The sequence below is a fragment of the Ambystoma mexicanum genome, chromosome 7q (genome assembly GCF_040938575.1).
Source record: "Ambystoma mexicanum isolate Mex_15411 chromosome 7q, UKY_AmexF1_1, whole genome shotgun sequence".
NCBI lineage: Eukaryota > Metazoa > Chordata > Amphibia > Caudata > Ambystomatidae > Ambystoma > Ambystoma mexicanum.
In genome coordinates, this window is record NC_090941.1 from 990,919,779 (window position 1) to 990,944,308 (window position 24,530).

The following is a 24,530-nucleotide window of genomic DNA, read 5'->3' on the forward strand; positions in this document are numbered from 1 at the left end:
TACTCCTCCTCCGGTGCAGGATCCTCCGGACCCCCAGGTGGACACGGACGAGGAGGAGGACCCTGACACGCCATCATCAACCAAAGCCCTCCATGAACATCTTGCAGGGCTGGCTGAGTACCTGGGCCTGCCTCAACCCGAGGTCGAGCAACCAGGGAGGGGATCCTCGCAGAAGTCCTCACGTGGCGCCCCTCTGCTAAAACAGGAATTCCACTGCAGACCGATGTAGTCGCCCTGGCCAAGAAGGGTTGGCTCAAGCCCCACTCTGCCCAGCCGGTCAATCGACTCCTAGACGCCAAGTACAGGCAGATGGAGGGGGATACACTCTTGCTATCGGCTCACCCTCAGCCGCACTCCTCGGTGATCGCTGCGGCATCACTATACTCCAAGCCTCAGTCGTCCTCAGCCACTTCCTCTGCGGTGCTGCTAGGCAAGGAGGAGAAGATCTTGGAGGCGTACAGGAAGAAGCTGTATTACAACGTGTCCTTGCATCTTCGTCAGGCCAACGCTGATGCCATGCTGGCGGCCGCTAACCAGAGGTTGTGGCGGGAAATTGCTCATTTCCTCCTAGAGCTTCCTACGCAGAGCCAATCATGTTTCAAGTCGGGACTGGCTGAGGCCAAGCTGGTGGGGCAGGACATCATGGAGTCCACCGTGGCCCACATTGACACCTCTGGCCGGGCCATCTGCATTGCCACGGACATCAGAAGAACAGCCTGTACCTAAATTCAACCCTGACGTCCAGGAACGCATATTAGACCTGCCATTCAAGGGGGGGTGGATCTCTTCCACTCCACCACGGACGAGGAGCTGGACAAAAAGAAAAGCAGCTCACAAACGGCCAAGTGACAAAGACCACGCCCAAGTCGTACACTCAGTCACAGCAGCGCTCCAACAAGGGGCGTACATACGGAGGCTTCCAAGAAAGGAGGTCCAGGCAGCCGGAACGCTTGCCGACTCCACATCGGCGCAAGCATCAAAGGGGGGGGTAAGGGCTTTTTCCAGTCCCCTTCCTCCGCAACATCCTCTGAGGGAAAGAAGGCATGACGCACTCCTCCGCGTCCACGTGTCTCCAGTGGGGGGCAGACTGTATCCTTTCCGTAGTATCCACGGGGTACCGGCTACCCATCCCAGCCTCTCCTCCCCTCCACTCCCTCAAGTTGGGACAGCAACTCTTCTGCCGGAGATCCAATCGCTCGTAGAGAGCCTGGCCGTGGAAGTCCCAGCTTCCCAGCGAAGCTTGGGCTTTTTCTCCAGGATTTTTGCAATTCAGAAAAAGAACACCAGGCAGGCCTGAGAGTTGTGCTGGACCTTTCCACCCTCAAACCTCTCCTTATTTCCAAAAAAATTCAAGATGGTTACAGAAGCTTTTATAGCAGAGATATTGTGCAGGGAAGACTGGATGTGCTCCCTGGATCTGAAGGACGCGTACCTACACGTCCCGATATGGCAGCCTCATTGTTCTTTCCTACGGTTCAGGATCATGGGCTACCATTTGCAATACAAGGACCTTCCTTTTGGCCTCAACTTGGCCCCAGTGTCTTTACCAGACTCATGAATACTGTGCCTGCCCTCCTCAGGGCCCATGGCCTCCACGCCTACCCATACCTCGACGACTGGCTCGTCAGGGCTACACCGCCGGAAGAAGTCCACCTTGCTTCCCAGGCTCTTTTGAACACACTGTACGATCTGGGATTTTTTGCTGAATCTCAAGAAATTGCAGCTGCAACCCATGCAGACTCTGACATTCTTGGGGCTCATCTGGTATACGTGTTCCGAGAGGGTGTTTCCTTCGGAGGACAAGATCACAGCCATCAAAAGGGCCACTACTCACTTCCTCCGCTGAGAGTTGACCTCAGCCTGGTGGTACCAGCACCTCCTGGGTCTCTTGGCACCGGTCCTATTAGCCGTCCCCCACACGAGACTCAGGATGAGGAGGATACAGCTGCACTTCGTGGCAACATGAAACCAGGAGCAGGGCTACCAATCCGAGATGATCAACGTTCCTCCGTCCCTCCACCCGGACCCAGGGACTCCAACTTAAGATCGGGCAAGCCCTTCCGGCCTCCCACCCCGCAGGTCACCATCACCACGGACTTCTCTCTAGAGGGATGGGGAGCCACCCTGGACGATCTCTCGGTCCACGGCACCTGGACCCGACACGAGCAGGAGTACTTCATCAATTGGTTGAAGCTGAACGCCATCTGGCTAGCGCTCAGGGCATTCCTCCCACTTATCAGGGGCAAAGTTGTCCTCATCCAGACGGACAACTCAACCAGCATGTGCTATGTCAGCAAGCAGGCAGACACCAGATCCCCCTCCCCTGTGCAGACTGGCAATCAGCATGTGGGAGTGGGCCCTGGAAAACGACATCTACCTCACGGCAGTCCACCTCCTGGGGGAATCCAACCTGGAGGCAGAAAGGCTCAGCAGGTTGGGAGTGGACAACTATGAGTGGCAGCTAAGCGACCTTGTTACTCAAGAGATCTTCAGCAGATGGGGTTTCCCCCAGGTGGATCTCTTTGCCACCAGGCACAACAAGAAGTGCCCTCAGTTCGCCTCCTGGCTGGGACAGGGCCCCGGCTCCCTGGGCGACGCATTTCTGATTCAGTGGATCGGCATCACAGCATACGCCTTCTCGCCCACTCTGCTGATTCACAGTGATTTGCAAGATCAAGGAGACTCGCCAGCTCAACATTATTCTAATAGCTCCATGGTGGCCAGCAAGGTCATGTTTCTCGGAGCTGCTCAGCCTCTCGGAAAAGCCTCTGATTCACCAACCGACGGGCCCAGCACATCTTCTGGCGCAGCAGGGGGGCAGGGTCATCCACCCGGCTCCACAGAATCTGGCCCTCACAGCGTGGTTCCTGAGAAGATAACGCTAAGGCACCTCAGCCTCTCCCAGGCTAATCTGGAGATCATACAGGGCGCAAGGAGTGCAAGGCTACCAGGGCCCAGAATAAAAGTAAATGGACCAGGTTCTGCCACTGGGCAGACTCCAAGGACATTGACACCCTGGCGTGGACTTTGGACGACATGCTCTCCTTCTCAGCGCACCTAGCCCACTCAGGCGTACAGGTGGACACCTTCCACACTAACCTTGCAGCCATCGGGGCTTACAGGAATTCGGAGGAGGGGGTCTCCTCCTCCTCCAATCCAATTGTCAAACATCTGACTGGACTCGCAAGGCTCTACCCGCCCATCAACAGGCCACACCCTGTGTGGGACCTGAACATAGTCTTGGGCGCCATGGCGCACAAACCATTTGTACCAATAGCGTCCGCGGACATCAGGCTGGTCACCATTAAGACGGTCTTACTAGTCGGCCTCACCTTGGCTCACAGAGTCAGCGAAATCCAGGCACTGGTCGCCTCGGAACCAAATACTACCTTTCACAGGGACAAATTAGTCCTGCGGACACACCCGGCATTTCTGCCTAAGATGCTGTCTGTTTTCCATTTAAATGAGTAAATAGTCCTTCCTACTTTCTTCGCCAATCGTAAGGACGAGGCTCAGAGAGTTCTGCACTGCCTAGATGTCAGGCGTGCCCTGAAATTCAACCTTGACAGGACCAAGGGCTTTGGGAAATCAGACGCCCTATTTGTCACTTTCGGAGGTGCGAGACTAGGCTATCAGGCCTCCAGGGCCTCCTTATCCCCCTGGATGGTCTCGGCCATCAATGAAGTATACAAGGGGCAGCACAAGCCTCTTCCGGCAAACATGCATGCCCAAGCAGTCAGGGCCAAGGCAACGGCCATCACTTTCCAGCGCCATGTCCCTTGGCAGGTCATAAGTAGGGCGGCCACTTGGGCCACTCCCTCGGCTTTCTGCAAGCATTGCTGTTTGGATGCCAGTTCCAGATCTGATGCGGCTTTCGGGCAGGCAGGTTCTCAGGAACCTATTTGCTTAGGGAGGTTCTCCTCTCCACCCTGGGGCTACATTCAGTTGTAATCGCCCAAGAAGTATGGAGGAAAGGGGACGGGACGTAAGAGTAATTTCTCACCGTAGTGACTAACGTACTCTTAGTCCTTCTCTTTCCTCCATACGCCCCACCATCCTCCCCCTAATAAAATTGGTGTCAATAGGCAATATTAATCTTTTGTTGATGTGTCTAAGGGGGCTTGAGGAGTCGGGGCAGCGCATGCTCCCAGGGCCGCGCACCTTTAAATTTAAAGGAGAAGAAGGTTTTTCTGGTGAAAAAGGTTCCGTCTCCTGTCCCTTGGAAGGGACGCCCATGCAGTATGGAGGAAAGGGGACTAAGGACTAAGAGTATGCTAGTCACTATGGTGAGTAACTGTCATGATTCCTGCCCCTCATGTCCCCAGCCCTCCAAGATGTCAGGCTGGAGCCAGGCCACAATCATCTACATGGCCCTCAAGGGCCTCTCTATCCCTCGAAAGATTCACTTGTAGTCAGACTTGGCGCTTGTGGCACCAGACTCACTCACTCCCATAGGATAACATTGGGGATTGGACTTGTAGTGCTTTGATGGGGACAAGATGGATGCCCCCACATATTTCGGTTCCCAGAACTGCATGTGCAGTCTAGTCTTTTGAGTGTGGTTTGGCCCAGAGACACCTGAGATATCCAGAGACTATTTAAGCCACGCCCAGGCTGAGAAACATGCTTTGTGTTTTCTGCACCTGCAGCGTGACACTCACCGTGTTCGGATCGGTCTCCAGTAGGCCTGCATCTTTCTTCTGCGCTCAGCTCCTGCAAGAACAAGAAAACCGTTAGGAACAGCCTTACCTTGCGGTTCTTCTGCCCATCATTCATCGCTTCTTCTGTTCTGCGGGCATCTTCGGCGGTGTCATTCCCATCCCGGCACGCCGCTTCCTAAGGAAAAGGGACAAGAACAGAAAAAGGGCATTAGTAAGCATTCAGCAAATCTTCGCTTATTTTTAAAGACTGTACGAGCTTCAAACGCTTACCTGAATCCCAGCCGCTCTGGGGGAACTCTGTCTCCGGAATTTCTCATCCATCTGCAAGAGGTTAAAGACACTCCAGGTTAGCGTGGAAACATCTAGAGGCGCCGCATACCGCCCTTACTCACCGCATTTCTTCTTCATAACTGGCATCCACGCTGAAAACATCGCGGCACCTAAAAGACACAGAAAAATAACTCAGTTCAATACAAATACGAAAGGGTTGCATCGCGCATCACGTCCTCACTCACCTTCAGCGCTACTCATCTCAGCAGCACGTCGCCATCGCCGGACGCCGGCCATCATCTAAGGAAGGAAAGGAACGAAGTTAGAGAACTGTTCAAAAGACTCATTATACTTACCTGTCGGACTCTTGCCAGTGAAGTAACTAGGCAGCAACAAGCCTGCATCAATCAACGCGCCCCTGCGCTGAAAGCAGGACAACAAGCACACTTTCCAAGGAAACAAGGTGAGCTGTGGAACAAAGGGAAGGGTTGGACCCCGGGGAAGAAGGGGTTCAAGCACACAGAGACAATAGGGAGTTAAACTCTGGGCCTGAAACACAGGATTGGTAGTCTCCAGTCGAGTAGACTCCAGGGAAGGGTTTGAGGTCGTAAGAGGTCAGAACAGGCGTCCCCGTGGATACCAGGTGAGCGTTAAAGTAACGTATATTTGACAGACTGTTTGCATAGTACCCAAAGGGGAGTTTTTGATAGAATCTAATGCAAATTGTACAGTTTAAAGAATATTTATTTAGCAACAATTGCCAAAACTACTAGCCGCGTAATGAAGTAACTCATCAAACTGGCCCACATTCGCCAAAGAAATTGGCCCACACTAGCATTTTGTCTTTTTGGTTCAGGCATTGCCCTATAGGCCAGTCCGATCCTCGATTCCCTAGAAGGTGGAAAGCTGAAATTCGGGGAGAAAGCTACTTGTTGCACAAGCTGGCGGCCACCAAAGCTCTGAACTTCAATTTGGAACGGTGATGGCTCTGACAAGTGTTGGGAAAGATTTCTCTTTTAGCAACTTTCCCTCCATATTTTCTATGGACCCCAAATCGTTTTGCTTTGTTTTTTAACCTGTTCTGACGTTTAGAGGGGAAGTAAAGCCTTCAGCTGCACTTAAAATGCCTTTTGCTCATTTGTTATGAGGAAACTGATTAGTTCGTCAGACTATCTGTACTGTGAAATTGTTTCCCTTTTATCTTTTACATTTTAGTAACTTTTTAACCTTGCACACAGCAGCTTACAATGCAGTGCAATGGGAATACTTTTGTATCATCATAGCCTTTTAATAAATCTTGGGATTTTTGTTTACTTTTTGGATGTGCCTAAAGACAAGCTGGTGGTAGCGAATCTACTTTTACAATGTTTCTGTTATTTCTCGTGTGCACATTCGTATTTACTTCATATAGCTCCTAAACATGGCTTTGAGAACTTTGAGAATAGGACTCCTGCAACCGTTTCTTCAGATTGGTATTAGAGCCACGAATCGCTCGTCGACAAGCAGCCGACTGAAGATCCAAAGAAGACTCCTGAAGAGGCCTGGCATTCCTTCCTGCATCTGGCCTGGTGAAGCTCTATTGCACTACCTGATCTGCAATGGCTCTCAGCTGTGCTTTAATCTTTGGACTGGTGGGACCAACCAGCCTCGATGTGTTGTTGAGCAACCACCCATCCTGAGTCTTCGGACGTTTCCCTAGACCAGCTGGACGGTCCAGCTCTCCAGTGGGCTAGCTAGCTAGAACTGTCACTGTTTCGCGTTTGCAACAGGAACTTTGGGTGTCACCAGCTTGTGGTACAAGTCGCCTCCCTGCCAAATGTCATTGTCCCGGCCTCAAGGAAGCCTGTCATGGAAGGACTTCTGCAGACGCAACTGGAAGAATGCCTGCCGTCTGTCTGCAGTGCCCGTCGCTGGAACTCTCCGTTCCCTGTCCTGTAAAGTGTCCTGAAGAGGGCTGCACCAGTGAATCTTGCATTTCTCCATCACCAAGGGTTGCACTCTGCTCCTGGGTCTGACCTGAAGAATCCTTGCACCCGCAGCTCCTGGGTACCTATCACCAGAACAAACAGGAGGGAAATCCAACCTCCTGTGACTCCCAGTCCAACGATCAATTCAACTGGGAAAATTGTAGTCGGCGGGTAAGTAAACGCAAAGCATTTGTCTCCCTCCGTCCCCCATAGGATAACATTGAGAACAATTCTCTTTTTATTCTCACATTCCATTTCACTGCCTTTTGGTCATCAAACCTAGGTAGTGCCATCTGAAAGATAAGCACACATTTTATGTACCTGCTAACTTTGTTGCAGCTATTTTTTCCACAAGTAACCTAACTGCTCCATATACATTTGGGGAGAAGCTTTGTGGCTCATGTGACTTTTGGGCACCAGGCCCCATTCTTCTTATGGATTGTACTGCTAAAGTTAGGGAATATCGCTTGTGACTTGGATCCATCTTTACTGCATCATTTAACTTACCTCTAGTGCTGATGTAAGTCATTGAATGCATTTTAAGAAACTATGGTGAATGTATATATGTTTATTATTGAGTATTGTGTGACAGCGTCTCACCTGCTTGTTTCATTTTTCAGTGTGTGTCCCTCTCCCTCTCCCTCTCCCGCCCCCTTTTGGGGGCTGCCAAATACCATATACCTACAGTATGGAAAAAAGAGTGGCTGGGGAATTTAGGCAGAAGTCGTCCTGACCACCAAAATAAATTGGAAACCCCACAAAATATAGAGGGAAAAGGCACAAATAGTAGGGGGTCCCATAAACCGAGACTGCAGAAGCCCTAAACGAAATTCTGTCATAAAACCTTATATTTATGGAGGATGGTATACTTGGATTAGATCTCGGGTTGGGGGGAGAGGTGAAAAAGAATCAGTTGTAGAGATCCTGTTGTGTTTACACATGTATAAGGAGGCACCTATCTGCATTTGACAGGTCTATGTTAGGTTGCATTATATCCAATTAAGGGTGTTTTAACAGTTTCCACTGTGTATGGATATGCATAGTGCGGAGTTCGGTTAAAGCCTTGGAACGTAACTTGAATAAAGCTTACGTTGAACCACTGTAATGTGTTTGAAAGAGGACACGATGTTCAGAGTATGGTGTGTTCTAAAACATATTTTTTTGGGTTCTAGGCGACGGAAGCTGTTTTATCATCCAGCAAGACATGGATCATATAATTGAGCTGGTTGGAGCAGACTGTGATCCAATATACAAGGTAATATCCAAAACCTATTACACTCCCATCATAACCATTGTTTCAGGGATTGTCTGTGATTAAAGGCTACTGTGGTACATTTCGAAGCCAAGTATTGTTGAGAAGAGGGAGATAAAGAACATGCATTCTCAAAGTAAATTACTTATTATCAATCCCATGTTCCCTCCTTGTTGCCATGTGAGTGTTTTGAAACACAATTTACTTGATGTATAATGAGGGGGCGTGGCTACGTAGGAGGTGGTGTTTCCCGAGTGCTCCTGCAGATCCAGCCATTATCCTGGAATTTAAGTGCATATGGAATCCACAGGAAAGCTTTACACAACACAACGGATGTAGGAATGCATCGGGTATGCAGGCCCACGGACACCCGAGGAGGCGGAAACTGACTGTGCACAGTGAAGTTCTGTGACCCTTTGCCGCGGGATACAAAGATGGCGGCTTAAGGACAAAGGAAGCCCAAGGCGGAGCGACGAGGTCAGTTGGAGAGACAGCCGGAGTCCAGCTGCAGCCCATCCACAGCGAAACCACTTGTGTGCGGTAACGGGGCAGTGAGCCATGGCCCTGGATCGGGAGACGTACGTAGTGAAAGCGGACTGGGGAGCGCGGCCCGGCGAGGAGCATTGGCATGCGCCCGTGAGCTCTGCCCCGGAGGCGCTGCAATCAGAATCAGAGCGGGGGGCTGTGTTGCGGACTGATGCCACGTTGAAGTTGGCCCGTAACGCGAGACCTGCGGCGAACTGGAGGGGCTAACCTTGTGCAGAGGAACAGGGAATGACACGCTCGTAAACAAAGCCCAATGTAACGAGAGCACGTGAAGACCTCCGGGAGAGCTGAGAGCTACATTGTGGCACAGCACGAACTGTAAGCAGCGCAAACGTGTCCCCCAGGCAGCAGCAGGGCATACGCTGGGCAGGCCAGAGGAAATGCCATAAATATATAAGCCACTTTACAAGAGCACAGGAGGGGGGGCCGCACATATACTGGGACCACGGGAAGGTGAGCCAGAAGAGCTTGAAGGAGTTGTGGCTAGCTGAACCAGAGAATAGGGGGGGCCTCACAAGAGGCATCTGCGAACACAAACATAATGCCACCTAGACACAGGCACAGAGGAGGGGACCACAACAAAGCACTGGCAGGGCCACTAATTAACAGAACACACACATGGTCCCTGCACACATACTGGGACCATGGGAAAGTGGGTGAGAAGAGCCTGAAGGGGGTGTGGCTGGACAAGCCAGAGAACAGGTGGGCTCTCCGAGAGGAACCACCAGACCCGGGGCGGAGTCGACCGGAGCGCACGCCCAAAGGGAGCCACAGATCTTCCAGACAGTGTGCAGAAGAGCGGGAAGGCATACAGCACGCTGCACCAGAGGAGCTAGCTTAGAGAGCAATTGGAAAGTAAGCACTGGGAGTATGAAGCGGTGAGTGCTGTAGTTGATGAGACTAAAAAGGCAGATCACTTACACAGAGAGGCCTACTGGAGTAAGGCCCACAGCCCCATTATAACCCCTATTACCTGGAAGTGGCCAAATTGAAGATGGCATCCAAACAGCCCAAAAGCAAGGGAAAGCAGTCCACCCTGGAAGACTTTGCCAAAACTCCAGAGGGCATACCGGGGGCCAGCGGAAAGGGGCAGGAAACGCGTAAAAATGGACAGCCAGCACCCAGCAAATACTGGACGCCATTTCCGAGCTGAAAGGAGCATGGGAGAGTAAAATGAACACTGCCATCTCGGACCTGAGAACAGCACTAGAAACTAAAATAGATGCACTAAGCATAGACGTCAATCTACTGCGGCAGGATGTGCGAGCGTTGGCAGAGCGCACAGGGACACTTGAGAAGGAATTGAAAACCAATACAACCACGAGCACGACCAACAAGAATGACATCCATGTGCTACAACAGCAGATGCGATTCCTTGAAGTCGGGCCCGTACCTCCTTAAAGACAGAGCAGAGGGACAGGCCCGACGGAACAAGGTACGCATCATAGGACTTCCTGAAGGAGAGGAAGGAGCAGATCCAACGAACTATGTGGAGAACATGCTACTACAGGAGATTGCGGGAGGCACCCTGAGTCAGGGATTTGCAGTTGAGGGCGCACAGAGCCCTATCCAGGAGACCAGCACCGGGAGCCCCGCCCGACCCATCATCGCCAAGATCCTGAATTACTGTTAGGCAGAAACCTGTGCAGTTCCCGTAGGGACCACTGCAAAAGGCTTAAGACTATAGGTGTTGGCAGTAAACCAAATTGGTAACAGTCTGTACCACCCAGATTTACCTGGTAGCTGTGGCTGAGCAGCCAGACCTCTCTCAAGAAGAGTTAGACAGTATGTAGAGTATACAAGATGGGTACCAAAATACAGTAACACAAGCAAACACTGACCAGAGCCTTGGTAACGAAGTATATAATTATTTATTTAAAGACACACTTATAGAAACACTCCAGCACTATTATTGTAAGCAAGTTCAAAACACAGTCACTATTAATATGTATACATCCCTTATTCTTTATTAGACAAGTCTTAGTTAACACCACTTATTTTCAGACAGAGGTGAGCGCTTAACTCAAGATGGCACTCTGATAAGTTATCAAAAAAAGGAGGGAAAAGGCAGAAATTAGAAAAGCACACAACACTTTATACTTTAGAAGCACACAGCAAGGCAGGAAAGTCAAAGTCTACTTGTGAGCAAAGAGTTCAGAGGCCAGGCTCCCTCTTAGAGAGAACAGAGCACCAATGCGCCCAAGATCACACAGTTTAAGAGGCTTGAAAAGTCTTGCAGGGAGTTCAGAAAGGAATCAGTTCAGCTCCGAAAAGTTAAGTTAGCCAGCCTAGGTTCAACCCAAGTGGTAAATTGAGGATTTAAGAGACACCCCACACAGACCGTTGCGAGGGAGGCCAGGCGGACACAGTACCTTGAAAGTGGAGAGGATCCTCCAGCGGGGGCAGTTGTTCCTGGCAGCGGGTGCAAGTCGCGGCGTCGTCCAGAGGAAGAGATGATCTCGACGTGGAGGAAAGCTGAAGGTCGTTGCACTGCCAGGGAAGAAACCAGCCGCGGAGTTCTCCGGTTAAAATGTACTACCCTTTTATTCGCGGTAGTGGTAACACGTGGTATCCTGGTTGCTGGGGTGCTTGGCACAGGCAAGGCGGCCACGAGATGATCCAGGAAGGCGAAAAGGCGGGCAAGCTGGTTATCCCCACCAGTCGAAGGAAGAAGACTCTTCGGGATGAAGATCTCCTCTGTCGTTGGAAGAAGTGGTGAGGCGGTTCAGCAGGGCTCCACCGGTGGTGTCGTCGTTGCAAGTCGGCTCAACTTCTCCCTCTTCGGATTCTTTGGTCCTGTGGCGACTTTTGAAGTTCCAGTCCCCAAAGCCCCGCTTTTATGCAGAAAACCCCCATTCATCAGTCCTAGCAGTCGCTCAAACATGCTAAGTGGTGAGCCGGGCGGCTCACCACTGGACCAATCACACAAGAGTGCGACTTGAGTTGCCAAGGCACCTCAGTCCAGGGTGCCTACACCCCCCTCCCACACATCCTGTGGACCTAGACAGAGTGGCACCACTTTTGGAGGCTTCTGTGGAGAAGCTCGCCAAAAAGGGGAACAAAGGGCTCGACTTGGGTTGGAGTTACAGAGGCGAACACAAACGCCATTTTAAAACCGAGTCCTGGCAAAAAGACCCAACTGGGGAATAAATATTAAATAAATAACCCAGCAGTATCTTTAACATTGCACCAAAAAGTGGTGCGTTTAAAATGAATGGGAAAATCCCATAGTAAATATTCTTAAGGAATATTTTGTGTGGTAACCACTGCCACCAGCCAGAAACTCGACGAGGGGGGACTGCACAGTGCCCCCTCGAAAAACAGACCCAGGGGCAATCTAATTACCCCTACCAGTACTTCCACAATATGGTGGTTTATACTGGTTCTGTTGCCAATTTAAGACTAGTAAAGTCAATGGTGACTTTACATGCCCTTGGAGACAGTGGTCAGTCCCAGGGTATGGGGTCTATGTTTGGGGGTCACTATGATATCCCTGTGTTACTGCACTGAGGGTGCTGTGTAACACACTTACCAAAAACGACATGAAACCCTATGGAGTAAAAGACCCCATAGTCCATAAAACACATTACAAAGTCAAAGGATATCTCAAATCATGTCTAAGAGTGGGAGAAAAAGAGTCTCACTCTTAGCAGGAGAAACAAATAAACCCCAAAAATCCAGCAAAGCTGCTGGGGGACTCGCTAGGTTTGGGAAATTAGCCTTAACAGAGAATTCTCCCTAACAATTACAAAGATAGGAAGAAGGTTCTAGAGCACTTCTGTAAAGGGGGAACAATAAACAGGGCATCAGCCTCCATAACTGCATACCCTGACTACACTCTCAGGGTGCAAAGACAACGCATGAACTACACCACAGTGAAAAGAAGGTTGCGCAAAGCAAACTACAAGTAAATGCTACTTTACCCAGCAAAAATGAAAGTGCTCCACAGGAACAAAGCGTTATTTTTTTAAACAAATGAGGATTTCACTGTCTGGCTAGATTCGAAGAATTGCCCGACCGGAATGGAAGCCCAAAAGGAGAAGTCGACTGAGAAGTGAGCCAGAGCCTCGCCATGCCGGGGCGGACGCACAGGCTTGACATACAAGAGATAAGTAAAGCTTGCATGTGACATTGGGACTGGAATATAGTAACTGGCACTAGAAACAAATAGAAATGCAACTAGATCCATAATAGCACGCGCTCATAGCGCCCGGCAGGAAGAAGCACTGGGAGACACGCTACCATCCCCCTATAGGTAGCATAGTTGGCACACTGCTAGAGCGGTTTCCCCCTGCAGAGTACCAAAAATCGGTTGCACAGAGAGGAGGGCTAGATGTGGGGTAGCCCGAGGTCCAGTTATGAAGCTGGGTAACCGTTTGGGGGAGTTGGAGTGAGGGAAGGGGAGGATGATGGTTGGAAGTTGTGGGATTGGAAACAGTTGGGGACTGGGAGGGTGGGGGAAGGGGGAGAGTTGGGAAGTTTGTAGGGAACATAGTTAGAGAGCAAACTTATATCCACACAAATGAATATAGGGGGCACACGCAAAATGGGACAGAGATGTGATGGGTTACAGATGGAGATGGGGGACCTCAGAATAGTAACCTGGAATGTTCGGGGACTCAGCAGCTATATGAAGAGAAACAAGGTCATGATGTACCTGAGAAGACAAAGGATAGACTTTGAGCCTCATTACACGTTGTCCGGTAAGGGAATACCGTTACCAGTAACGAAATACCGGCAACGTTATTCTCCCAAGCCGATCACGACCCGGACCCACCGCTATTAGTGGACCCGTAAAGTACGGTGCCATTAATAGCGGCGGGGCCACGTGCGCGCGACCCCCACACCGTAAATAGCGCCATGGCGCTAATAGCACGCATTCACAACCCATGCGTACATAGCAATACCGGCATCCCTAAGACCCAAAAAGCAGTTACCGGCATAGCGCTAATAACAGCAACGAAAACCACACGGTAACAGACCTGAGCAGTGTTCCCATCTACCACAGGTGGACACAATCAGCACAGGTGGAGGCAATGGAGACAGGCAGCACTAAAGAGCACACCACACCCCTTCCCACACCCCTTCTCACACCCCTTCCCACAGCAAGATGGTCCCAATACCAGCAGCATGACATGGGCCTGTGTACATGATTGCAGTGCAGCACCAACAACAGGCAGCACAGATGAGAAGAAGGAGGAGGAGGAGGAGGGCAAGACTGGCGCAGCAAGCACCACCAGGGCACCCAGAAATACCACAAGGGCAGCCAACAAACCCCCGGATTCAAGGCGTAGATGACCATGGCATGTGTAAGGCACAACTAAATGTGCATCTGATAGAATGTGCCCATGCCACTATGCAACCACCAGATGAGCATGATGTGGATGGGGATGAGTATGGGTGAAATTCTCCGCCAGGACATGCAAGAGGCGATGGCACGGCAGGACAGGATCTGCGTCAGCATCTGATTCAGGAATAGCATCATGTACAAAGGTGGGATATCATGGATGGAGAGATGTGCATTGTTGCCCTTGTGCCCATTTTGAGGCCCACAAAGGCCCCTGTCCCAAAGAAAATCACACATGCACAATGATGGAGAACATGCCTGTGTTTCAACCTCAGAACAGTGTATTTCGAACCTAATGTGAACAGAAAGTGCATGACCCCAACTGTGCAAACGCCCTTACCCCCCTCCCCCCACAACACCCCCGAATACACCCTTACCCCCATCCCCCCACAACACCCCCGAATACACCCTTACCCCCCCCCAACACTTCCATGTGAGCCTCAAGGCGTGACCGTGTCCCTCTCCACATGTGGCAGATAGTCCTTGGTGGCCCTATTTGTCAGTGCCTGCTCCGTCTTCGGGTGGTTGCGATGTGGTGCGCCTCAGGTTGCGCATAGACCGGCGTAGGGGGCTAGTTTGCCGTGAACTCCCTGAGGAGGCGGGGCCCTGTTCTTCCTGGGTTGGGAGTGGGCATCTGCGCTCAATTGCATCTGCAATGCGGTTCATGGCCTGCCTTAGTTGGGCCATTTCATCGCAGATCCGGGTGGTGCATGCCTCCATGCACTCCCTTGTCTGCTGTGCAAATGCACCAAGGCGCCCTATCTCAGCCACATGTTGCCCTACTAGACCAGTGATTTCGATCTGCCGCTGAAAGATGGCTGGGAGGTCATGTTGCATGGTGGCTGCCGGTGGGATGGCTGATGCGCCTGGATCCATTGCACTGGCATCAGGTGAGGATACCTGGGGGCTCCATGACAAATCTTGGTTGTGGGTGGGTGATCCGCCTTGGCTAAACAGACCTGGTGAGAACATTGGGCTTGACAGTAAGGGGCGTGTCGGTATGGGGCTCTGACTCAGATCCTCAATGCCAGGTGCTACCTGCGCATCCGAAAGTGGGGCAATGGCTGCTGCCTCACCCGTTGAGCTGGTGGCAGCAGAGTGCACTCCCTCAATGCTGCCTTCACTTGCTGGGAGACACACTCCCGTGGGTGCCACGACGGCAGCAGGCATGGCCTCTGGCTGCGTAGAACTGCTGCTCCTGCTGCCTTTGTCCCTGTGTTCATGGTCACTCCTCCTGGGTCCCCTAGAGGGTGTGGCGGTGTCCCCCGTGGCATCCCTCCTGGCTTTTTTCCTGGGTGCGGCAGCAGGTGTTGAAGTGTGTGGCTCCTCAGTTTCTGTGTGTGATCCTGCAGGGGTGAGAAAAGTGGTAAATCATCATCTATGGGTCGACCTGCCTTATGCAGGATGCATACGTCATGCCATCCAATGCATTTGGGGCTCTTCAGTGTGGAGGCAGGTAATGGGGATGTTGGCTGGCTCATGCATGATTGGCCCTGTTTTGGACGGGTATGTGGTGATGCATGCATGTCTGTTTGTGGCTGGATCCACGGCATTCATATGGACACATGATTGGGGGACCCCTCACCCTTCACTGCGCATTGTTTGGTGTATACACTCCCCTCCATCGGATGAAATGGCCACGCCAAGCTCCATATCTCCGACCCCTTCGATCGATCAATTCGACTCCAATCGTGGAGGCACATATCTCCTCCCACTCCTTCAACTTCAATGGGGACTCTGCGCCACCTCCTGTGCCCATTGCCATGTTGCGGTTCACTGATAATATATTCCGCACACGGACCCGGAGGTCGTCCCACCTCTTGCGGCAGTCCTTGACTTTTTGTGCGACTTCGGCCCAGATGGCCTTTTTCTTAAGGAGGGCCTCCCTCCGCATGTCATTCACAAACACTACTTCTGCATTGGCAGCAAGTGTGGTGGTCAGCATCACAAGCTCCTCATTGGAAAATGTTTCTTTGCGCTGACGATCAGCTGTTTTTTTTAGGGTCTTCGGGCTATCCGGTATGGTTCCTGGTCGGAGTTCCCTGGATATATGTCCTGGATGCAGAGGATGGCAATGGATTGTGTTTTTAAAGATGGCCGCTGTTCTCTTCCGTTCCTGTGCGATGGCGTCATTTCCGGTTCTGCTTTTTAACGGTGACCTGTAATAGCGGTGACCGCTATTTACAGGTGGCGGGAGGGCGGAGGCGCTATCGGCGGTTTGGACGACGCCGGTAAGGGGCGTTTTGGGGAATTTAGCGGCAGGGCGGTACGGTCATTTACGGCATGGCGCTATGCTCGTGTCCGCGTACTCGTGATGGGACGCTATTAGCGGCCTCTTGCGAGGGCGGACACCCTGATAGCTCCATGCCGTTAAATTCCGATTTTTACCGGACAACGTGTAATGAGGCCCATTGCCCTACTGCAGGAGACCCACCTTACTAAAGAGAGACGAGAGGTCTTAAAAAAAAAAGTGGAGAGGAACCACCGCGGGGACAACATACTCGGCATATTCCAGAGGAGTGCTCACCTGGATAGCGCCACATGTGCCCTTCCAGGTGTTGCAGACCACAGAGGAGCAGGACGGGAGGATGGTAGTGATGAGAGGGATGCTTGAAAATAGAGAGCTGAGCATCATTAACACATATGCCCCTAACCAGAATACGGTAGCCTACTTCAAGGCACTAGATAGCAAAATTTAGCCCACATTTGGGAGGCGCTGTCATATGGGGAGGGGACTACCTGTATGCTGAATCCCACAATAGAAAGATCAGATACGAAATTAGGCAGATCTACACCCGCGGTTAGAACCCTACAGACCCTGCTGGGAGACTTTCAGCTGGAGGACGTATGGAGGCAACAACACCAGTACGATAGACATTATTTGCACTATGCCGCCCCCCCAGGGGCTATACATGAGACTAGACTAAATATTTGCCACGCCAGAACTCACCCGGGAAGCCGTGAGCTCAGAATATAAAGCAAGAATACTGTCAGACCACTCCCCTTTGATTCTGGCGTGGCGACACTACCCCGCCACCCCCCGGGCCAGAATCCCAACGTGGAGGCTCAGGGCGGAAGCATTTCGGAAAGACCTGAGGGAGGAGATAATTGAATACTTTGAAAACGACAATGGCCGCGTAGAGTCAGAGGGCACCCTGTGGGAGGCGTTTAAGGTGGTAGTGCGAGGTGCAGCCATATCCAAGTCCAAAGGGCTCCAAAGGGGCATCACGCGAGAGTTACAAGAGACTGAAAACAAGATCGAAACATTTATGCATAAAAGTAATACCTCACAAGAGGATGCTGAGACTATGAGTAAATTACAACAAGAAAGCAGCGGGCTCTGGGACAGTTTATGCAACTTAAATTACAGAAAATATATCGAAAGACAACATGCGGGAGGGGAATAAACCGGGGAGACTGCTAGCATGGCTATACAAAAATGAGACACCTAGACCCGCTATCAGAGAGATAAAAGCGGAGACAGGCCACCTATGTGACACTCAAGAGAGCGTAAATGAGGCTTTCCTCACCTTCTACCAGCACATATACGAGGATACTGGGGAGGAAGCAGAGCAGGAGATTCGGGAGACGTTAGAGGATATAGGATTACTAAAATTGAGCGCAGAAGATGGGGAGAACCTGGAAGCCCCAATCACAACAGAGGAGCTGGAGATGGTGATTAAACACTTGCCCACAGGCAAAGCCCCTGGGGCGGACGGGCTCCCCAGCAAATTTTACAAAGCATACAGACGGGAGGTGATCCCCGCGTTATTAGCCATGCTAAATGAGGCCTTTGAGAAGGGAAGCCTGCCGGAATCCCTAAGGGAGGCAACAATACTTCTGCTACTCAAACCCAACAAGCCAAGTACCGAATGTGGGTCATGCAGACCTCTGTCCGTGCTAAATCAGGACAGCAAAATTCTTACAGCGGTGATGGCCAATAGACTCAAACTGGTGATAAACAAGCTCATAGACCCCAATCAGACGGGATATGTCCCAGGCAGGAATATATCGGATAACCACAGAAGGCTTCACCACATAATAGAACAGATTGAAGGCGACCCAGGTGAAGCCGCAATAGTCTCGTTGGATGCAGTGAAGGCCCTTGATTCTGTGAGATGGCCTTGGCTGAAGGCAGTGATGAGAGAGTATGGGATGGGGCCTGGGTACTTGAGGTGGGTGAACCTGGTGTATAGCTCCCCTCTGGCTAGAGTCAAGACGGGAGCCGTCATCTCAGATAAATGGCAGCTCAGCAGAGGCACTAGACAGGGTTGCCCGTGGTCACCGATGCTGTATATCCTGGCACTTGAACCTCTAGCAATATATCTGAGGCAACAATGCAACAAAATAGGGATGCACACTAAAGGGGGCCCCATCTGATATCATTATGCTGATGACATGTAGCTGTACCTGCGGTACCCGGAGGAGAGCTTACAATACAAATTTGAGGTGATGGATCGCTATGCGAGACTCTCCGGCATAGCGGTGAACCCCAAGAAATCATGCATGTTCCCTTTGAAAAGATACAAAGGAATCCCACGAGAAAACCTACCGACCTTACAAATAGCATGGGAAACCAGCACGTTCCGATACCTGGGGATCAACATATACCATACGATAGAAGACGAGTGCAAATATAACACTGAAAAAGCAATAGAAATATCAAAAACAGTATGGGGTTCTGGACAAAGCTCCCCCTGGCTATGGTGGGGAGGGCCGCGCTGCTGAAGATGCTGGTCTTGCCAAGGCTATTGCATTTCTTTGTAAACATCCCATATATGCTGCCCAAACACTTTTTTGCTAAGCTCCAGAGCCTGTGCAAGGGCTTCCTGTGGCACAACACTAGAAATAGAATTGCCTAAAACTCATACGACAGAGGGGAATAAACCTGCCAAACTACGAGGTGTACCATCTGGCGGGGCAGCTGCAATATGTAGCTAGGTGGCTGAAGACACGACAGTGGAATCTGGACTGTTACGGGACACATGCGACCGGTATTTTTTGAAAGAACTAATATTGCTACCCAAATCAGAGCTAAAAGGGCGCTTGAGGCTGTTGCAGCTGGGCTGGGAGAAGTGGCAAAAAGCATGCCGAGTCATGGGCAATCCGACCCAGTTCTCCCCCCAGGCACCACTAGTGACGCTACATGGGGTGGATGAACAATTACGTAAGGGGATCCGCAGATACTGGGAACAGGTAGGCCTGGCAACCCTGGGAGACATATGGCAGGAGGGGAAGGCATTGGAATTTCAAACAATAGTCGCTGAAACTGGGTTACACCCGGGGCGATATATTACTTACACCAGAGTGGTCAAAAGGGTGAAGGAAACGTGGTCAGAAATAGCGCTAGCAGAACAACCTGATACGGCAATAGAAACAATATATGATATCTCGGAAGGAGGGCATGAGATATCCCGGATCTGCAAACTGTTGATGTCTAGAGTGGGTAAGGAAGTGGCCCAGCTGAGACTGGATTGAGAGGAGGACGCTGGGACACCTATGCGGAATGGACAATGGGAAAGGGCACAGAGGTACCACAAAAAGGTGTCCAGGAACGCTAGACTACAGCAGATTCAACTATACATAACCCATAGGGCATATTTGACCCCCCAAAGAATTGCTAGATTTGAGAACCCGGGTGTACAGACATGCCCCAAATGCGGGGATGATCCACATGTTCTGGGCATGCCCGGAGGTGGGAAAATTCTGGGGGGAAGTCAACCAATTCCTAACTGAGATGGGGGTAAAAATAGATGTTGACCACGAAACTTGAGGCATGTGAGTAAGCTCAGGGACTTGGCCTTGATCCTGGTTAAACGCAGAATAGCCATGAGTTGGAAATCAAGCCACAGACCAAGAATAGAAGTATGGTGGCATGACCTCCTCAAATGGGCCGAGGCAGAAACAGTGTTTTGGTATGAAGCAACTAGCAGAGGGGAGGAACAGGAAGTGGGACCTCTGCTAGCATGGCGACAACTGGTGGTTACACTGTTGGGACCCACCCAGTCCAGCCTAAGCGAATATGACACGGCTGAGAGCCTGGAAAGGGTAGAGCCCCCCGAAACAGGATAACCAGAGAACATAGGAATAAGCTAAAACTAAGGTGGGGGACGGGGGGGAAGACAGTAACAAAGTAACGCAGACACATGTTATAAAGCTTGCAACCGAACTGTCTGGAATGTTGATTGAAATGTGTTTGTTGAAAAATCATATAAAAATAAAAAATGTACTTGATGTTTAAGTGCCTAACAAATGCATAATAAATAAATACATTTACCTCCATTCAGCATTCTGCTGAAGGTAAATCCTCCACTTCAAGGTCAAGCCTGTAGTTCGGCACGACGGTAACGGAATTACCACCACTTATTTCTACCTACACCACCGAACTGTAATGAGACCCGCTTTTCTAGCTCTTAGTGTCTTCTTACTCTCTCTGCAATGCAACAAACACTGTGTCACGCAGTCCATACACCCTCATAGTGTGGAGGCTTCTGTTTCTTTCTATAGTTCGACTCTACTAGTGATTGTCCAAATGATTTCTTTGGTTGCTGGGCCTGTTTTTCCATTATTATGATTAACCGTGATAGATTTGTTCTAATAATGTCCCCTCCTCCTCCTCGAGTGCCTGGCCATTAGTTCCATGTAATATCCTTTGTTGGGTGTGTTTTTAATAAATGGAATCAGCCAGCGCTCAGTCCCATTGGCCTGAGATCTCAAAAGGCCTGCCACCATGTTGTGATGGGCAGCCGAACCAGCCTTTGGGCTTCCTCTTTTACAGTAACATTTATTTTCCCTGCGTTTATATCCTCATGTAGCGCATGGACTCCTGTGTGTTTTCCCTTGCTGCTGTATGATTTTCTTTTGGCTCTTGTTCACGTTCAAGTCCCCCTGCAATCACTTGCTTGTGCTCTCTGAATATCAAACCTTTTTTGGGGTGGATTTCCTTTGTGTTTCAGACCATCTCTAACACAGTTAAATAATGCTGGACACTCTCCCTCCTTATTCATATGGCATATCTCCCCTGAATGACATGAGGGGTTGTTCTGGTGCACTTTTAGTGAGATGCCGAGGGAGGACTGGGAAGCAGTGGGTGATTTGCAAAAACACTACCTCCATGGATCGCACCGCTTGGCTGGTGGTTTCCCCTGGCCTCACAGAACTCCCTAGTTCCACCTCAATGGGCGATGTGTTGGTGACTTTCACACAGTATGCAGACTCCCTCACACGGTTGAGCATAGGACAGGTAACCGATTGAGTATGTGCCTTGTTGACCTAGTACAATTGATTGGTCAATTCATACCAATACAGTTTCAGTTATGTGTTTTCAGATAGTTTATTCAGTGTCGGGTTTATACTGCCATAAATTAGCATAGGCACCATCTAAATAAATAGTAATAGGTAACAGATATGTAGCATTATCAGTTGGGAAATAATAGAAATGTGAGCATTGTGGTGTCCTGTGGAAGATTTTATGAGATGTCCTTGGTGTTGAGGTGCTAAACACTATGAACTGCCCACATATGTGCTGTAAAAAAAGAAACTACCGGTTTTTAAGAAAAAGGTGCTGTTGAATTTAAAGCATTCATATCACTTTGTGAATCAGTCTTTTTTAGTTTTTTGTGCAGTGGTGCACCCACACTACTGGCGGCAAACCATTTCATTAGTGGGGCCAATGCTATTTTGACATTCCTATGTACATTTCTTGTTTGTTTTTCTGTGTCCTTCCATTACTGAGTAGAGGTGCACCTCAAACAATGTTGTGAGATAGGCAGTGCAAGCATTGTGCTTTTTTCTGGATCTATGTGTTTAGAATGCAGAAAAGAAACACCGTTGGGTAAACAATATTTGTTTTCACCCACTAAACACCTTTCCCAACGTATTGTAGGACTGGTGCAAAGATATGAACAAACTCCAGTCCTAGAATGTGTGAGGAAAGTGTTGGATAGTGACTGAAAATAAATATTGTTTACCCAACGATGCTTCTTTTCTATGTTCAAAAGACAGCATACCTTTTATCCTGGTCACATGCCTACAGTTGTCTTGACCAGTGTTCCTCCTATCTCATTCAAGTGTGTGCTCACCCATCCTGTATCTTGTTGCTGCAAATAATGAGGACAGGGGCATGCACTAATGCAGCACCAAATGTAATTACTCAGTGGCTGGTGCCCAATTGTCTGCACTGCACTGCAAAAAGGAGAAGGACTTTTCATTTCACCTCTCCTCTACTCTATTAGTGCTCCCTCATAACCTTATCCCATTCGCTCTTCACCCTCTCCTCTTCCATCCCGACAAACCTCAAAGCCTGTTGGGGGTACATAACCCTTTGTTGCCAAACACCAACTCACATTGCTGCCTCACATGGGAGGAGCAGCAGACATTTGTCCTTTTCCCTCTCAATGCAGCAGAAAATGGAGTAAACAATGTTTAGCTAGCAGTGGCATAGCTGCAGCTGTGCTCACTGCATTCTCTGAAATTTGTGTGGAGGGAAGGGGAGAGCAGTAGAGAAGTGAAGAGAAAAACGAGAAGGGAAGCAGAGTGGAAGAGAGCCTGTAGAATGTTATACTGCGGGTTGGCACAGTAAACACATCTTGGGATGATGCACACAGATAGAGCTGGGATATGCAAAGATGGGACAGACCATAATCAAGCATGAGGAAACATGAGCCACTTGAAGAGGAATGAGCTGCACAGCAAGATATGACCTACAGAGCATGATCGGATGCAGAGTTGTAACAAGGATGATGCAGAGAGCCACGGGCCACACAGGGATGGGGCATACTGATACAGGTAGTGCAGAGTTACTTCTAGTTATATATTCAGTTGCACAGAAACTGAGGCTCAGACATTGTGCCACAGTGACTGATGCACAGGCATCCCTTTGGGTCATTATGACGGTAATTATGGACAATTGTTCTGTTAGTCAATAAAGATGGATGTGCATTCTGTAACACAATAACTGATGGTGGCACGTTCTGACTTCTGACGGATGGGCGAGTACAATTTATTGGTAAATTTATGCATATATGTGGTATCACTGCTTTTCCCTGGGCATATTACTTCAAATGGGCATAGCAATGATATAGCGATTCTGATGGGCAGAGTTTACTTCCACATCAATTATTATGATCAGTATATTCCCCTGGCACATGTACCATGAACAGCATTTCTTAGGAACATCACTCATGATGCTAGTTATAATTCTTGCCACAAGTTGTGCTTTTCTTTTTATAATGAGCAGAGCGCGCTTTTGATGTGTGCGTGAATGTATTTTTTGCTGCCAAGGGCCGTACCAAGTTATAAAATACTGCATGCAGTAGGACGTCCATTTCACTTTCTTAAGACTGAACCAATGTCCTGATCACGGTGCAGTTATCCAGAAAATCTCTTGTACAACAATGAGTTAAAATATAAGCTTTTAGCTGGGTGAATGCATATAACTCTCTTCACCCTTGCATGCCTACCTGCTCCCAAATATCCAGTAATATTTTTCTGATCAGGGTGATCGCGTGTTTCTTGCAACAGACCATAGTTTCACCTATTTTCCTGCCAGTTGTGGCATATTCTCCTGTCTGTCCTTTCTCTCCAAGCTTGCTGCACATTGTGAGGGGGCAGAAACGTGAGATGGACAAACAGGTGCAGTTTTCTCATATGTTGCCATTTTATTTAAATATGAAGGGGTTAGACAAATGCCTATCTTTCCCTAACCTAACAAGGATACCCCTTCCTAACAAACTAAGGCTAAAGAAAAATGACCTAGTGTCCAAAAGTATCTGACCCTCACACAACAAAATCATATAGGAATTGCTTGGCAATATCAAAATAAAATATACATTTAAATTCAAAAGTTACAACCATTAATCCGTGTGACTAGGCGGAGTTCCCTTCCCCTGGATCAATTCAGTATTCTTTGGAATAAAGTTCAATGTCAAGAAAGTTTGATTCAGTAACAAAGTTCCACTTAATGTAGCATATAAAGACTTTTCCATTTAATATGTATATCCTTTCGCTGGACAAGGTAATTTTCTCACTCCCAAAGGTTTCTTCAAATTTCAAAACCAATTAACAAAACTTCCACAATCCGCTGCTTGGTAAATCAAAATTCATTTCCTTTAAACATCAGTTCAATGATCAAATACAAATGTTCTTGCACATCAGATGTCTTTTTTATAGGAAATGTTTTTGTCAACATAGCTATTTCAAAAGAAACACTTTAGTCAAGATATTTCAACTATCACTCTAGGTTATGCAACAGTTCATCAAAGCAAGGTGGTGGAATTGACACTTATTTTCCACCACAACCACAGTACTTTAAATCATCATCTTCCTGGTCCACTTGCTTGCCAGGACTAACCACTATTTGTCCCTTTCCCGGTTTACTCGCCTGCCAGGTTAAAACTCCTACTGCTACTACAACTTGTACTTTGTGTTAAGGCTTGTTCCAAACTCTCCACACGACAATCATCAAAAGGGAGATTTGAACTAACAAC

At 49.4% G+C, this 24,530-nt stretch overlaps 1 protein-coding gene across 1 annotated transcript in view; it reads left to right on the forward strand.

Moving 5' to 3' along the window:
- PAAF1 (proteasomal ATPase associated factor 1) overlaps window positions 1-24,530 on the forward strand; it is a 504,864-nt gene that overhangs the window by 411,031 nt on the left and 69,303 nt on the right. Inside the window, exon 11 of the mRNA XM_069640133.1 lies at window positions 8,071-8,153. Coding sequence (XP_069496234.1) covers window positions 8,071-8,153 — 83 coding nt within the window. The remainder of the gene's footprint in view (window positions 1-8,070; window positions 8,154-24,530) is intronic.